Genomic DNA, 18,683 nt, shown 5'->3' with positions numbered 1-18,683 from the left:
CCAGGCGGCGGGCGAGAAAGCGGCCCGTCCATCAGACATCCCGCGGGACGCTCACGTCAGTTGGGTGGCCTGCAGGCGGGGAGGACTGCACCCCAACTTCGTACTAAGATAATTATTAGGGCTAGGATTCTGATGACCTCTGATCATGAAAAAATGCCCTAAAAACAATGCATTTATGACCTAAAAATCTTTCAAAAATACCCTAAAAATTGATCTTACATAATTGGCTTAGTAGGAAAAGAGGTTTTGTACTACTTAATATTTAGACCAGTAATTAAAATGAATTTTACATAATTTTTCTAAGTAGTACACTTTAATTAATTATTTTACCTGATGTAGTTTCCATGTATGATCGTTCACCTCTGCGTCGGCATGTGGACGCGAGGTCAGCAGTCAGCTGGTCGGTCTTGGCCCTTCATGGGCTGTAGCGCCATGGATTTACTTTACTTTTAGTTTCCATGTAGTCTTCCACAAGGCCACTCTTATCCGGAATTAGCAGTTATAGAGGAGTCTATATTGAAGGGGTGGTTGGACTGATCCATTACATGGGGTGTACTACGTTAAAATGGCAATATTTTGTGTAGAAAAACGATTAAAATATTATACAAAATAATGGATATTAATGGACAAAATATGTAGAGAAAATATTAAAGGAAATAAACATTATTTTATATTAATAATGGGAATTTATGGACAAAATTAAATGAAAATGCCTAAAAATGACCGAATAAAACAAAAGATGCTCTTATGAGTTGAAACAGGCAAAAAAATGCAAAAAAAATGCCCTAACAAATATGTCTTAAAACACTCAGTTTATCATATAACATATAGATACTAAAGCAGCTATGTTTCTGGCTTACTAGAAAAAAGATGCAATTTCATCAAAATCCTAGCCCTAGTAATTATTATAGGCCTATCTAGTGACTCCAAACAAAATTTGTAATATCCCAGGTAATGAAAGATAACGTTATTTGGTATAAATGCTGTAAATAAATCCATTGATTACTTGCAATTGTTTAAGAAATAATTACAGCTGAAATATACTGACAAACAATGTCAATTATCGTGTACAGCAGCCTGTCTTTACCTGTCGATACGTCAGAACTCTGGAGCGAGTTATGTATTGTAAATAAACGCATCGTTTTCATGGTCGAATCTACAAGAAGACAAGTTAGGTCAGTAACATTTAGAAAGTAGGTAAGCAGGTCTTCTGAATTGTGAATTATTCCGAATTAATCCTTATATTATTAAACTTGCTGCAAAATATCCGAGCCGCCACTGAAATATGCGGAATGACATCAATCGTACGAAGAATTTCCATTATTCGCTATAGAATCGGTTGTTCTATTCTGCATATTGAAATGGTATTACTTTCCATGTCTGGTTTTGGTTTGGATGGAGAACACTGAACACATCTTGCAAACAAAGGTAAGAGTGCAAAGTACAATAAATATTGATATAATACTGCTGGTACGAACGGATGTTATATAATTAGAAATAACAAAGTAGGTTAACGATATTTTATTGGTGTTCTGATTTTATTACAATTCTAATTTAGTAATACTATATGTAGACTAACAGAAATAGCATCATATCACTTTGTTTCAAAATACACTTCAAAATGTCATATCTCTGAAACGATACCTTAAAAAAAGTTATTTATATTTTCCTTTCCAAACAGTCACATCTTACACCACCTAGCATTTAACAAAAACCTTTTGAAGCACTCGGTATTATACAGCCAAAAATTCGATATTTATTATTATAAAATGTACAGGTATTTCAAGATACCAAAAATGACTACATTACTCAAAGAAAAATAATTTTCCAGACTTAAAGTAATACTTAAATTCAATTACATATTTACATTTCCTAAATATATTGTTGATTGTAGGGAAATCTTGAATGATATTTATAGATAAATGAATATACTATTCTTGAGTTTGTTGTTCCAACTAGTTTGACAATTATAGATAAATGAAGATAATATTCTTGAGTTTGGTTTTCCAACTCGTTTGACAATTATAGGTAAATGAAGATAATATTCTTGAGTTTGTTGTTCCAAGTACTTTGATAATTATTATAGATAAATGAAGATAATATTCTTGAGTTTGGTTTTCCAACTCGTTTGACAATTATAGGTAAATGAAGATAATATTCTTGAGTTTGTTGTTCCAAGTACTTTGATAATTATTATAGATAAATGAAGATAATATTCTTGAGTTTGGCTTTCCAACTCGTTTGACAATTATAGATAAATGAAGATACTATTCTTGAGTTTGCTGTTCCAAGTACTTTGATAATTATTATAGATAAATGAAGATAATATTCTTGAGTTTGGTTTTCCAACTCGTTTGACAATTATAGATAAATGAAGATACTATTCTTGAGTTTGCTGTTCCAAGTACTTTGATAATTATTATAGATAAATGAAGATAATATTCTTGAGTTTGGTTTTCCAACTCGTTTGACAATTATAGGTAAATGAAGATAATATTCTTGAGTTTGTTGTTCCAAGTACTTTGATAATTATTATAGATAAATGAAGATAATATTCTTGAGTTTGGTTTTCCAACTCGTTTGACAATTATATGAAGATACTATTCTTGAGTTTGCTGTTCCAAGTACTTTGATAATTATTATAGATAAATGAAGATAATATTCTTGAGTTTGCTGCTGCCACAAATTTAACACTTTTTAACTTCTGTCTTTGCCAAGTCATTTAATGAGGTTATATTTTCGATGGATTACGGGAGGCTTTAGAAGTAAAAATGTTGGTACTTTTCCGGTGCACATAATATCCAGCTAATTGAACATGATGCAGTTTCTCCTCGTATAAGCTAGATGCGCGATGCAAGCTGTGTACTGAGGGCCTCTCGCGGAGTCGACACGCAGGTATTTACGAGCACCCCCGAGCAACCCCGCGTGGGCCAGAGGTCGGCAACATCGCAACCATTTTAATTGAGCTGCCCCCGGGCCCCGGCAGACAGATCTGTGTTCTCCGGCATTTTCTCAGTTTTCCCTCCGCGGGGAGCGAAAACCCGCCCTCCTGCAGGACACGAAGATGCGTAATATTCTGGACGTCATCGCTTTCAATATGAGATACGGATCTCTGGTTCGCCCGCTAATGGAATATGGGGCGTATGCTGGGATATATAATACAGTATGAAGTTAAACAAATGGATTGTCTTCGAAGGATATGAAAATGGTCGAAAAAATTCATAAAAGCTATAGGCATAAAGCGTGCAGGGACATAGGGGATCGAACTGAAAACCTACGTATTACTTAAGGGTAGATCATAATCAGAAAAATAAAAGTAGAAAACAGAGGACCGATATTGGAAATTTTTCGTTTTTAGATAGGACCATAATAAACTGGAATCAGCTGCCTCCAGCGGCTTTCGAGGGCTCTCCTCTAACAATTAAAAGATTAAAAAATATCTTAAAAAGTTGTTAAGACTATCATAACACAAACGTAGGCCTATTTATAAATGATTTACCAATTCACTGATAAGTTACTTCAATAAATAAATAACGACTTCACTAGGAGTCAGATAATAATGATACAAACAACACAGTAACTAATCAATCAAGTAACAAAACACACAAAAATGTATAATGTTAACACAGCCAAGTTATTTATTTATTTATTGACTTATTGACTGATTTATTTGTTGATTTATTTATTTAGTTACTTATTTATTTATTTATTTATTTATTTATTTATTTATTTACTGATTTATTTATTTATTTATTGACTTATTGACTGATTTATTTGTTGATTTATTTATTTATTTATTTATTGACTTATAGACTGATTTATTTACTTACTTATTTATTTATTTATTTATTTATTGACTGATTTGTTTGTTGATTTATTTATTTACTTATTTATTTATTTATGTATTTATTTATTTGACTGATTTATTTATTTATTGACTGATTTATTTATTTATTGACTTATTGACTGATTTATTTGTTGATTTATTTATTTATCTATTTATTTATTTATTGACTTATTGACTGACTTATTTGTTGATTTATTTATTTGTTTATTGGCTGATTTATTTATTTATTTATTGACTTATTGACTGACTTATTTGTTGATTTATTTATTTATTGACTGATTTATTTATTTATTGACTTATTGACTGATTTATTTGTTGATTTATTTATTTATCTATTTATTTATTTATTGACTTATTGACTGACTTATTTGTTGATTTATTTATTTATCTATTTATTTATTTATTGACTTGACTTATTTATTTATTTACTGAAATAACTTGACACTACATCAGTGATTATATAAGTGTTAAAAGAGTGCATTCAAGAATGAAGAGTAATTTTTTATTATTATTATTATTATTATTATTATTATTATTACCTAATTGATCCGTGTGCTATAAATAATTATTGTGTTACAGTTTCATATGTTATCATTTACCTGTGTTCTGAAAAATGAAAGGTGTATCATAAAAAAATTAGATTATTGCAGAATATAAAGAAAAGGTTCCGTCACGGATGTTACAAGATTTGTGAACTCACTTCACACCTTATTAACAAAAAGTGTAGAAATCAGATCTCTGCCTCAAACAGATAGAGATTCGTTGTCATAGAGTCCATTTAAAAGCTACGAAAATTTCATGACATCCAATTGGTTCACGAAAAAAATAGGTAAATATTTTACAGCTGTTTCTTACATGTCAAGGATGTTACAGATAAATAAGTGGCAGAAAGAATACAGTACAGAGTAAAAAGTTCTTTGATCCTGCAGCTCTGCAATTAACAGTGCAGACTGTCAAAATATTTCATGTTGAATCTTTCGTACACTACTTTTAACTCTTGAATATAAATAATTGATTAAATGGCGATCTACTAATTATGTAAGCATGTGTGGCTTACAGCTGTTTCGGTGTTACTTGACACCATCCTCAGAGCCTACTAGATCTCGGCGCTATCTCAACTTCGCTGTCTGTTGTGTGGGTGCGTTCGTGTGAAGAAGAGTTGTGTCAAATAGTATGTGTATTCTGAAATTGATATGTGTGTTGAGAATTTGATTAGGGTGTAGTTTAGTGTGTCTGTATATTTCATATTGTTCTAGTGTGTTGAGTTTTTGGTTTTTGGGTTGTATGTGTAGGATTTCCATGTCTGTATTTATGTTATTGTATGTGTGGTTAGCATCTACATATGCCGAACACATAACTAATGCTAACCACACATACAATAACATAAATACAGACATGGAAATCTTACGCATACAACCCAAAAACCAAAACCTATGGAAAATGTTAAATTCAGTAACAGTTCCCTTAAGTCTTGTAATAGTAAGTAGGCCTACATTTTGAAAGTATGAAAATTTGTTGTATTTGAAAATTTTGAATAACTTAAGAAACATTCATTTGACCACAATGAAACTTGTATGCGACAATACTTATATATAAAGAGGATGAGATGTGCAAAATATAAAGTCTCAACCTTAAAAATTGTAAAAAATACAAACATTTCAACCATCACCTCCTTAAGTTGATGAGTAAGATGACGGTCACGATAACGATGTTGGTACTATCTTAATATATAAAATTGAATGTGGGTATGTATGTATGTATGTATGTATGTATGTATGTGTGTACGTTCTCTATACAAATCTACACGCTTTGACCGATATGTGCCAAAGTTTGCACATTTAACCTTCATAACCAGGAGAAGAACATAGGCTACATTAAAATTGTGCAAATGGAAGTTAAATTAATTAAAATTATAAAAAATAAAAATAAATAGATCACATATTCATGTATAATATTAAAATGCAAAATCTTCTACAGTCAATTGTTTTTTTTTATTATTGTCTGTTGTATTCAACATAGACTTTCACGGGGCCTTGGAAATTTTAACACGAAATTAAATTACATTGTTGTTATACTCATGAAGGCTAAAACTAGATAATTCATGCAATAAGTATCTTTACGCAGTCCAGGACCGTATTATGAATTCCTCGATGCAGTTTTGTAGATAGTGAGCAAACTGTTTTATACAACTGAATTTTAGAATTCTTTGAAACTACAAGGATTGTTACCACATTATTTACTTAATAATGAATAACCAATAGTAGGCCTATTATTGCGAAATATTGACCCACCAAAATTATGCACGAATAAGAATTGGTGTAAAAAACTCATACGAAACGTAATAGAATTGGCAATATTAACTGCAAAAGTAAAAGGAGATGTGTATATTCCACGTATTGCGATTTTATATTGTATCTGTATTCTGTGTGTAAAATTAGAATTAATATAATATGTTCCGAATTTATGAGATATAGCTAGTTTCAAGTTATATTAAAAAAACTGCGTATGATATAAGTGGGTGTACAGCGGTCAAGAGGTAAAAAATCTTCGAATATAAAATGAATTATATAGCCTATGTATATATTGGTTCGATGCTGAAACTGATCAGAAAGAGGAGAAGGAATTATTATATTTTCGTTGGGTTTTACTTTGTTTATAGTTTGATTTTTCTTTTACTTTATTTGTATTTCTGGCGGTGTGGAAGAGAAGGCCAAATGGCCTCAACTACACCAGAATAAATAAATAATAAATAAATAAAAACAAATAAACTAACAAATAAAGAAATAAAAACAAATAAATATATAAATTTAAAACAACAGTTTAACGTCAGGTACATGATGAAATGTTTTTTTTTTGGGTGCTTGATTTACAACTCTGAGTTAACCCTGGCAGGCTAAGGACTTCATTAATTCATGTAGGGGAGAGTCGGACATCGGGTAGTATCGGACAGTGCGTTTATTTCATATACCACCATATGGTAGTACCTGCATGACATGGTTACGTTTCTCTATGCGACGTCACAGAAACGTAACCATGTCAATCAGGTACTATCATCGTGTGGTAGATGAAAGAAACTCACTGTCCGATATTACCCGACGTCCGATACTACCCGACTCTCCCCTAAGTGACGTTAAGTAAAGAATCATCTTTATGGGCGAGGAAAGCTTAGTAAAGAAATTCGTTTTGGTTGTGTATAGTTAGGTTTCCGAGATTTCTGAAAATTTAATAACCAGTTTAATTAAAAACAGAAGCAGAAAGGAAAACCCGGGCAACGCCGGGTGCTTTCAGCTAGTTGTATAATAAATACTTAACTCCAAGAATAATGTAATACTACAGTTTAGCTAATTAGTATTATCATTATCTTTCGCCATGCTGACCACATCATGGGATGACCTGCTGTCAGGTATTATTCCAGAATCCTAACAACGGCGCTGAAGCACTCAGAGATCCTCCTCATTCCCTGCCTGCCTGATCAATTGTTTCATCTGACGGACACTGCCGCTAGCTCGCTTTGTTTACCACGAATCTCTCGGGACCGCCAGCACAAGAGAACAGCAGCAGCAACAATTGGCAGACCGCTTCTTGGAAGAGGCGGGCAGCATCCCTGCTGGACCGTCAACATGGCGGACCGCGCGCGGCATGAAGCGCCCCGGGCCGTCGAGGCGCCAGCCTGTGTCATGCATGTGTAAAGCTCCCCTGGACCCGCTCTTCCTCGGGGAGTTCACGTGTGCCGGCCCAGATGTCATGACTTATGAGGCGCTCCGGGTCACAAGAAAGCAATTGGAACCGGGATGCCTTGCCCCGCGCCCGAGGGGCCCGGCCCCGTACAGCCCGCCAAGAAATTCAAGCACCGAGGGAGTCGAACCAGGACGGCGGTGAGGCCTTCCTCCGCTCTGCAAGCCTGGCAGACTTCCACGGAGGCCGTGTACGGTATACTGACGGGCCAGCATCACCAACCGATACGGTGAACTCTGCTAGTCTGGAGATTTCCCTGTCCAGCACGGTACAGTACATTAAGGAGGATTCGCTGACTGCACACGTTATTATTATTATTATTATTATTATTAATACTACTACTACTATTATTATTATTACTACTACTACTACTACTACTACTACTACTACTACTACTACTACTACTACTATTACTACTACTACTATTATTACTACTACTATTATTACTACTACTATTACTACTACTACTATTACTACTACTACTACTACTATTACTACTACTACTATTATTACTATTACTACTACTACTATTACTACTACTACTACTACTACTACTATTACTACTACTACTATTATTACTACTACTATTATTACTACTACTACTACTACTACTACTATTACTACTACTACTATTATTACTACTACTATTATTACTACTACTATTATTACTACTACTACTATTATTACTACTACTATTACTACTACTACTACTACTACTACTACTACTACTATTACTACTACTACTATTACTACTACTACTACTACTATTACTACTACTACTATTATTACTACTACTACTATTACTACTACTACTATTACTACTACTACTACTATTACTACTACTACTATTATTACTACTACTACTACTATTACTACTACTACTATTATTACTACTACTACTATTATTACTACTACTACTATTACTACTACTACTACTACTACTACTACTACTACTACTACTACTACTATTACTACTACTACTATTACTACTACTACTATTACTACTACTACTATTACTACTACTACTACTACTACTACTACTACTATTACTACTACTACTATTACTACTACTACTATTACTACTACTACTATTACTACTACTACTATTACTACTACTACTACTATTATTACTACTACTATTACTACTACTACTATTACTACTACTACTATTACTACTACTACTATTACTACTACTACTATTACTACTACTACTATTACTACTACTACTACTACTATTACTACTACTACTACTACTATTACTACTACTACTACTACTATTACTACTACTACTATTACTACTACTACTACTACTATTACTACTACTACTATTACTACTACTACTATTATTACTATTACTACTACTACTATTACTACTACTACTACTACTACTACTACTACTACTATTACTACTACTACTATTACTACTACTACTATTATTACTACTACTATTATTACTACTACTATTACTACTACTACTATTACTACTACTACTACTATTATTACTACTACTACTATTATTACTACTACTATTATTACTACTACTATTATTACTACTACTACTACTACTACTACTACTACTACTACTACTACTACTATTACTACTACTACTATTATTACTACTACTATTATTACTACTACTACTACTACTATTACTACTACTACTATTACTACTACTACTATTATCACTACTACTACTATTATTACTACTACTATTACTACTACTACTATTATTACTACTACTATTATTACTACTACTATTACTACTACTACTATTACTACTACTACTATTATTACTACTACTATTATCACTACTACTACTATTATCACTACTACTATTACTACTACTACTATTACTACTACTACTATTACTACTACTACTATTACTACTACTATTATTACTACTACTACTATTATTACTACTACTATTACTACTACTACTATTACTACTACTACTACTACTATTACTACTACTACTACTATTATTACTACTACTATTACTACTACTACTATTACTACTACTACTATTACTACTACTACTACTATTACTACTACTACTATTACTACTACTACTATTATTACTACTACTACTATTACTACTACTACTACTACTACTACTATTACTACTACTATTATTTATTATTATTATTACTACTACTTACTTACTTACTGGCTTTTAAGGAACCCGAAGGTTCATTGCCGCCCTCACATAAGCCCGCTATTGGTCCCTATCCTGAGCAAGATTAATCCAGTCTCTTCCAGCATATTCCACCTCCCTCGAATCCATTTTAATATTATCCTCCCATCTACGTCTCGGCCTCCCTAAAGGTCTTTTTCCCTCCGGCCTCCCAACTAACACTCTATATGCTTTTCTGGATTCGCCGATACGTGCTACATGCCCTCCCCATCTCAAACGTCTGGATTTAATGTTCCTAATTATGTCAGGTGAAGAATACAATGCGTGCAGTTCTGTGTTGTGTAACTTCCTCCATTCTCCTGTAACTTCATCACTCTTAGCCCAAAATATTTTCCTAAGCACCTTATTCTCAAACACCCTTAACCTATGTTCCTCTCTCTAAGTGAGAGTCCAAGTTTCACAACCATACAGAACTACCGGTAATATAACTGTTTTATAAATTCTAACTTTCAGATTTTTTGACAGCAGACTGGATGATAAAAGCTTCTCAACCGAATAATAACAGGCATTTCCCATATTTATTCTGTGTTTAATTTCCTCCCGAGTATCATTTATATTTGTTACTGTTGCTCCAAGATATTTGAACTTCTCCACCCCTTCAAAAGATAAATTTCCAATTTTCATATTTCCATTTCGTACAATATTCTCGTCACGAGACATAGTCATACACTTTGTCTTTCGGGATTTACTTTGTGGATTTTCTCCTAACATATTCACGTCATCCGCATAGACAAGATGCTGATGTAACCCGTTAAATTCCAAACCCTCTCTGTTATCCTGACTTATTTATTATTATTATTATTATCACATGAAAATTTTATTCCGGGATTTCAATGCTAAAGTAGGACGGGAGGATATTTTTAAACCAACTTTTGGAAAAGACAGCCTACACATAACTAGTAATGATAATGGAGTTAGGTTAGTCAACTTTGCCACATCAAAAAAATTAATTGTCAAATTTTTGTCCAATATTCTTTTCAGAAGATTAACTCCATATGTAGATGAAATTATTGGGGATCATCAGTGTGGTTTTAGGCGTAATAGATCAACTATTGGCCAGATATTTTGTATTCGACAGATAATGGAGAAAAAATGGGAGTATAAGGGTACAGTGCATCAGTTATTCATAGATTTCAGAAAGGCATATGACTCTGTCAAGAGAGAAGTTTTATATGATATTCTTATTGAATTTGGTATTCCCAAGAAACTAGTTCGATTAATTAAAGTGTGTCTCAGTGAAACGTACAGCAGAGTTCGTATAGGTCAGTTTCTGTCAGATGCTTTTCCAATTCACTGTGGGCTAAAGCAAGGAGATGCACTATCACCTTTACTTTTTAACTTTGCTCTAGAGTATGCCATTAGGAAAGTCCAGGATAACAGAGAGGGTTTGGAATTGAACGGGTTACATCAGCTGCTTGTCTATGCGGATGACGTGAATATGATAGGAGAAAATCCACAAACGATTAGAAAAAACACGGAAATTTTACTAGAAGCAAGTAAAGAGATAGGTTTAGAAGTAAATCCAGAAAAGACAAAGTATATGATTATGTCTCGTGACAAGAATATTGCTCGAAATGGAAATATAAAAATTGGAAATTTATCTTTTGAAGAGGTGGAGAAGTTCAAATATCATGGAGCAACAGTAACAAATATAAATGATACTCAGGAGGAAATCAAACACAGAATAAATATGGGAAATGCCTGTTATTATTCGGTTGAGAAGCTTTTATCATCCAGTCTGCTCTCAAAAATTTGAAAGTTAGAATTTATAAAACAGTTATATTACCGGTTGTTCTGTATGGTTGTGAAACTTGGACTCTCACTTTGACAGAGGAACAGAGATTAAGGGTGTTCGAGAATAAGGTGCTTAGGCAAATATTTTGGGCTAAGAATGAAGAATGGAGAAAGTTACACAACGTAGAATTGAACACATTGTATTCTTCACCTGACATAATTAGGAACATTACTTCCAGACGTTTGAGATGAGCAGGGCATGTAGCACGTATGGTCGAATCCGAAAATGCATATAGAGTGTTAGTTGGGAGGCCGGAGGGAAAAGACCTATCGGGAGGCCGAGATGTAGATGGGAGGATAATATTAAAATGAATTTGAGGGAGGTGGGATATGACGATAGAGGCTGGATTAATCTTGCTTAGGATAGGGACCGATTGCGGGCTTGTGTGAAGGCGGCAATGAACCTCTGGGTTCTCTAAATGCCATAAGTAAATATTATTATTATTATATTATTATTATTATTATTATTATTATTATTTATACTGGCGGAATTAATGCTCCAGGGCGTTTTCTTACACTCCATCAGGTAGCAAATTACACACCCCTGTCTCTATCGCTTACAGTTCCAGTTTACCTGGATTGCGTCCTCCGCCACTGCTCCCAAACAAGCTGTACTCGAAGCGCGCAAACCTTTGAATTATATAAGTAAATATCTATTCCTGCAATTCGGGAGTACCAACATCAAAACAAGCATAAAATCCTATACATGAATCAATCATAACCTAAAAATCCATGTTTTGGCACTTACTTCCTTTTGCCTTCTGACGCAAGGGATTTTAAAGATGGCAGTTTCCAAGAATTCATGGCGTGATTAAAATCATTCTGAAATATTCTCCCAAGGAAGCACAACAGTTAGGCCTACCTGAAAACAAAAGAAACATTATTGTACCAATTTTGCGAAATATAAAACAATAAAAACAGGTATACATTTTATGAACGCACCCAGTATAAACAGTAATATCATTCACAACCTGAGAAACGAGCTGAAATGTAGCGATGTGCTTAAAACGTAACCTAAACTCGTAAAGCGAAAGAATGTCTTACTCTTGTGGCACTCATTTTCTTTGGGTTGCATATTTCATGCAGTCGTATCAATTGTGCGGCAATGTAGAGCTGCTGGGGTTAGTATTTTTGCAGGTGAATCCGAAAATTCGGCTGTAATTAGGGAAAAACTCTAAAAAAAATTGAATCAGGCTTCATTTTACAAAAGTATGCTATGAAACATTACAAGTAAATTTACCTGTAATTTTCATAAATTATGAAGGTAATTATTATTATTATTATTAAAAATTATTTACACGACAGACAATCTTGTGTACGTATTTCGAATACTCTCTCTGATCCATTTAATATTATTTGGGGTGTGCCCCAGGGCTCAACTTTAGGACCTCTTCTATTTTTAATCTTCATTGACGACATTTTCAAAAGAATAAGTTCTGACTATCTATTATTCGCTGACGATCTTCAATTTTTTCGAAAAATCAATAGTGTTACTGACTGCCAATTTCTTCAGGATGACATTAATTCAATTACCAATTGGTCAGTTGATAACGGGATGATGATTAATGAATCCAAAACTTACGTAGTATCATTTTCAAGGAAAACCTCTACACTAAAATATAACTACCATTTAAAAAATGTATTAATTAACAGAAAAGATTGTATTAGAGACCTCGGTGTATTAATTGACTATAAATTATATTTTCACAGCCACATTGATTATATTTATAACCATGCATTAAGAATGTTAGGAATAATTCCGTCAATTACTTATTCTTTTTCAACACCTGACTCTCTTTTAATACTATACTATACATTAGTGAGATCGAAACTCGAATATGCATCTGTAGTTTGGAACTCTATTACTAGTTCTGATTCGGCTAAACTTGAAAATAGTCAAAGCAAATTTATTTCATTATGTTCTTACCGATTTCTGCCTAATAACTCTGAGTATAACTATGATCAAAATACGAGCACTTTAAATGTCGAAGCCTGTATGCCAGAAGTCATGATCTCGATTACTTATTCTTATGTAAGGTCCTTAAAGGTGACATTTATTGTCAATCTTTCTTAAACAGTGTCAGCCTTCGTATTCCTATGAAGGACATGAGACATCACAAACTCTTCTATATTAGAAATTCTAAATCTTCTTCGCCGGTCTCCAGATGTATTAAACATGCTAACTTACATGTAGGCGATTTCGATCCATTCAATGTATAGAAGTATTAGAACATGGCAATGTCTTTGCTAATATTAATTGCATAATCCTTATACACAAATTGGTAGTACGAATCAACTCCTTTCCCTAATATTTTATAGCATTAATTCTTGTGAATTAATTATTGTAATCTATGTTCTTTATTTTGTACCATAGTTGTTGATTTTAATGTAACTTATTATTTGTATCACTGTGCTGGACTTTTATTGGCCAATGGCTGTTGTCCAGCACATAAATATCAATAAATAAATAAATAAATATTGTTATTATTTTTTATTATTATTATTATTATTATTATTATTATTATTATTATTATTATTATTATAGCTGTTTTCACACGGCTTGAATCGTTCCCCAACACGTACGTTTTGTAAGCAATGTTCGTAAATATGATCATATTACCCCATCCCTGGAAGCAATAGGTTGGCTTAAACTAGATAAGAAAAGAAATTTACATTCACTTCTCTTTCTCTTCGAAATCTTGAACTCTTCTATTCCTTCGTACCTGTCGTCTCGCTTCACTTACCTTTCTTCCCACCATAATCTGAACACACGCTCTCGTCATGAAACAATACTAACAATACCATCCCATCGCACCTCCTCATACTCATCTTCTTTCACAATAGCCCTGCCAAGACTCTGGAATTCGCTACCTGCTAGCATCAGGGACTGTCGAAATAAAATTGAATTCAAACGAAAACTTACTAGGCACTTGGTCAGTAATTGATTACTTGTAAATAGTTTCTTTAATCTATCACAAAATATTTCAATATTCAGTAATTTCATCACTATAAAATTTTGTTATTCTAGATTTAATTTGTAATTCAGTAAATATAAAATATTCGTTGTTTCTCTATGATAAATTATCTAGCTTTAATTATTCAGGTAATCTTTTCGTACTTTGATTTTATTCTAATTGTAAATTTAATACTAATTGTAATGTTATTTGTAATTGTAATTGTAAATCTAATACTAATTGTAATTTTATTGTTGATATTGTAGTTGGAATCTCCTGGTAGAGGGGCAGAGAAGGCCTGACGGCCTTATCTCTACCAGGTTAAATAAATAAATACTAAATACTAATTTATATGTTCTTCACCTTTAACTTTCTCATTTATTATTTTGTCTTCCTTATTTTCTTTCCTTATCCTCTTCTTTGGCCATTGCATATTTGGATCTGGTTCATTTTGATGATCATTCATTTGTAAAACGAAATATTTAACCAATAACACGACAATAACCGCTAATATGCCGACGAAACAAAATAAGACAATACTAATGCCATGATATTTTCTAACAAGAACCGGTTAAGTTTGTGACTTGTCCGTCTTTTGTTGGACTAATCCGCTTTTTGCAGAAACGCTACTTTTCAAACACTCATTTCAATGGCACGAACCCGATTTTTGTAGAAACTTGTTGCTTGAAATTAAGTGAAGATTTTATTTTTATTTTATTGGGTCATTTTACGACGCTGTAACAACATCTAAGGTTATTTAGCGTCTGAATGAAATGAAGGTGATAATGCCGGTGAAATGAGTCGGGGGTCCAGCACCGAAAGTTACCCAGCATTTGCTCGTATTGGGTTGAGGGAATACCCCGGAAAAAACCTCCACCAGGTAACTTGCCCCGACCGGGATTCGAACCCGGGCCACCTGGTTTCGCGGCCAGACGCGCTGACCGTTACTCCACAGGTGTGGACCTAAATGAAGAGAACTGTACTATGCTCAAAATGCGAATTATTTGGACTTGTCCGGTTTTTACTACCAACCGTTCAATTATATAGCTAACATTAAGTTTCTTTTTTCTTTTCTTTTTAATGTTTCAAATATCACATTATTGCACATGTTTACTGTCTTCAGGACCCTTGTGGTCACTCAAATTCTTTGAGTTGATGTCGTTAATGAATAAATAAAATTACCCACCCTAACAATGAAAATTACATAATCGGACACTTTTGTAATTATTCAAATCATAATTTCTAACAATTTAAATTTTTAACGTTTCTCGAGATATAACGTTCTTCGTATCTAATTTTTATTAAATGAAATAAATTGAAGGATAATTCATATAATTTAAGCTACAATATAACTTTTCTTGTAAACTGTCTTAATATAGAATCGCTCAGGATCTTTACGAGTTCCAGAAACATGGTATTGCAAAAAAAAAATTATTTCTAATAAGTGAACACAAATTATACAGTACCGGTAGTGTGATTGTTTTAACAGAAGTAACATAAATTATCTACACATGTCTGAAACTTCTAGGTAGGGATTAATGTATTTTATATCTTACACAAATACGTCAAAATGACCATTCATATCAACTATAACACTCATAACTAGGGACCGGATTTTTAGGTTTTTAAAAAGTCCATTTTAGGTTAATGGAATAGATATTTTGATGTACCGAAGTACATATGATATTTCCATGCAGATATTCTGCGTCATCACATGATGAAAATTTCTCTCCGTTCCATCACTCTTTCATCATGTGATGACGCAGAATATCTGCATGGAAATATCATATGTACTTCGGTACATCAAAACATATATGATATGCGTAATAAATCACTTTGTGATTTAAGACGGCGCCCATACCGTCGGATCCCGGCCAATCAGTCACTCATCTGAGTGCACCTCAACACATATATGGACTTCGGTCCTGCGTTCATAGACATCTATGACGTAGTGCAGAGGGCGGCCACTAGAGGGAACCCAAGAGATGGAGCTTAATCTGAGACGATTCTAAACGGCGTCGGGATTGTATCCGGCGTTGCTTAGTGGATAAAGCATCAGCACGTAGAGCTGAAAACCCGGGTTCAAATCCCGGCGCCGGAGAGAATTTTTCTCCGTTCCATCACTCTTTCATCATGTGATGACGCAGAATATCTGCATGGAAATATCATATGTACTTCGGTACATCTTCGGTCCTGCGTTCATAGACATCTATGACGTAGTGCAGAGGGCGGCCACTAGAGGGAACCCAAGAGATGGAGCTTAATCTGAGACGATTCTAAACGGCGTCGGGATTGTATCTGGCGTGGCTTAGTGGATAAAGCATCAGCACGTAGAGCTGAAAACCCGGGTTCAAATCCCGGCGCCGGAGAGAATTTTTCTCCGTTCCATCACTCTTTCATCATTTAATGGAATAGGTTAAATAGATTTTTTTAGGTTTTTTGTCCAGACTGTGAAAGGGAACGCAAAAATTGCCTGGTTATTAAAGATGTACGATTTACAGTGAATTTTAAATAACGTAACCTTTCCCTCGGTAGTGAAGATGACATTTCCAATCCATTGTCGTAATAAATGTGATTTCACTTGTTTTGGCATAGCTTAACAAAACACAAAATACAAAATTTCAATGTTAACACCAAAATCACTCAAATAAGACAGACTGCACAGAGACTTCAGAAAGTTCACAGTTCGTACCTGCATAAGCAATATCAGAGTTTTCTATTAGCGAGTATGCCCGAAAACTTCATGAATTTCAACAATGCGACTTTTTCGCAGTTCATTCATCTCCAGAGAAAGTTCAGTCACTTCATACCCTTCTACTGACATGTCATATCTATGATCAGTGGAAATTCCAAAATACATACTGTGCCAGTTATTGAATTCCTGTTAACCTTTTTATCCAAAACAACAAAAGACTGATAAAAGGGTAAAGATGTAAGATTGGGTTGCTTTCTCCAGCGCAGAAGAGAATAAAAAGTATAAAATGTATTGACATTTTTAAATATTTTTATATAAAACGCAGTAAATATAGAAAAATACATATTAATAAATTATGATTTAGATTTTTTTAGTTCTTAAGGTCCAATTTAGGTTTGTTTAGGTCCAACAGAATTTAAATATGGCTGTTATGACCTTGATTCGGAAAATTATCTAAGAAATTATTAGTTTAGAAGTAAGGATAAAGATAGATAAAACCCCATAAATTCGGTCCCTAACCATAACCAAGTCAGGCATTTCTTTCGTTGTTATACGATTTGTAACCCTTCATCATCATCATCATCATCATCATCCTTCACGAATTAGGCCTCTGTAGACCTGTTTCGGCCCGATCTAGCAGTCTTCTTAAAGGCCTTCCTGGTCGACGATGTCCTCTAGGTTTATACTGCATCATAATTTTTGGGATTCTTGAATTTTCCATTCTTCTTACATGATCTAGCCAATTGAATTTGTATCTGCTGATTTTTTCTTCTACTGACTCTACTTCTAATTGTTCTAAAATGTCTTCATTCCTTTTTCGGTCTAAAAGAGTATATCCTGCTGTCCTCCTCAAAAATTTCATTTCCGTTGCTTTGATTCTGTTCATGTCTTTTTTCTTTAATGACCAAATCTCGCTTCCGTATAAAAGGGAGGGTAATGCTAGTGTATTATATATTTATATTCTTGTAGATTTTTGTACTAATTTAGCTTTTAATGCATTGTTTATTATTCCTAGAATTTGTGTAAATTTGGTAATTTTCTTGTTCACATCTTTTTCATTTTGATAAGATATTTCACAACCCAGATAATTGAAATTTTGCACTTGTTCGAGGCATTGGTTATTGTGTATTATCTTACTTCTGACTGGGTCTTGTCCTAAAAATGCCATTACTTTTGATTTTTGTGCTGAAATTTCCATCCCAAAATCTTTTAATATTTTATTTAATGTATACAATCCTCTTTGTAAATTATCCTCTGAATTGCAAATTATGACTTGATCATCGGCATAGAGTAAGGTATTTGATGTTAGAGCACTGGTTATTTTGATTCCTGATGTGTAGATTTGGTTCCATTTTAAAATAATTTCATTTATATAAATATTAAATAAAGTTGGTGATAGTGGACAACCTTGTCGAACTCCATTATTAACTAATTTTCTTTCGGATATACAGTTATGTAACCCTT

General features: G+C 33.3%; 1 protein-coding gene across 6 annotated transcripts in view; it reads right to left on the bottom strand.

Moving 5' to 3' along the window:
• Window positions 1–18,683, bottom strand: part of twz (BTB/POZ domain-containing protein twz) — a 518,618-nt gene that overhangs the window by 147,217 nt on the left and 352,718 nt on the right. For 2 of the 6 annotated variants that reach the window (XM_069844848.1, XM_069844846.1), the window contains exon 2: window positions 12,319–12,428. The exons of 3 other annotated variants lie outside the window; for them this stretch is intronic. In XM_069844848.1, coding sequence (XP_069700949.1) covers window positions 12,319–12,374 — 56 coding nt within the window. In that variant the 5' untranslated portion in view covers window positions 12,375–12,428. Of the gene's footprint in view, window positions 1–12,318; window positions 12,433–18,683 lie in introns of all 6 variants that reach the window. One more of the 6 variants, XM_069844847.1, reaches the window with a different exon arrangement.

Source organism: Periplaneta americana, chromosome 14, assembly GCF_040183065.1.
Source record: "Periplaneta americana isolate PAMFEO1 chromosome 14, P.americana_PAMFEO1_priV1, whole genome shotgun sequence".
NCBI lineage: Eukaryota > Metazoa > Arthropoda > Insecta > Blattodea > Blattidae > Periplaneta > Periplaneta americana.
The sequence above is the reverse complement of the archived record's forward strand: the minus strand, read 5'-3'. Positions and strand labels throughout refer to the sequence as shown.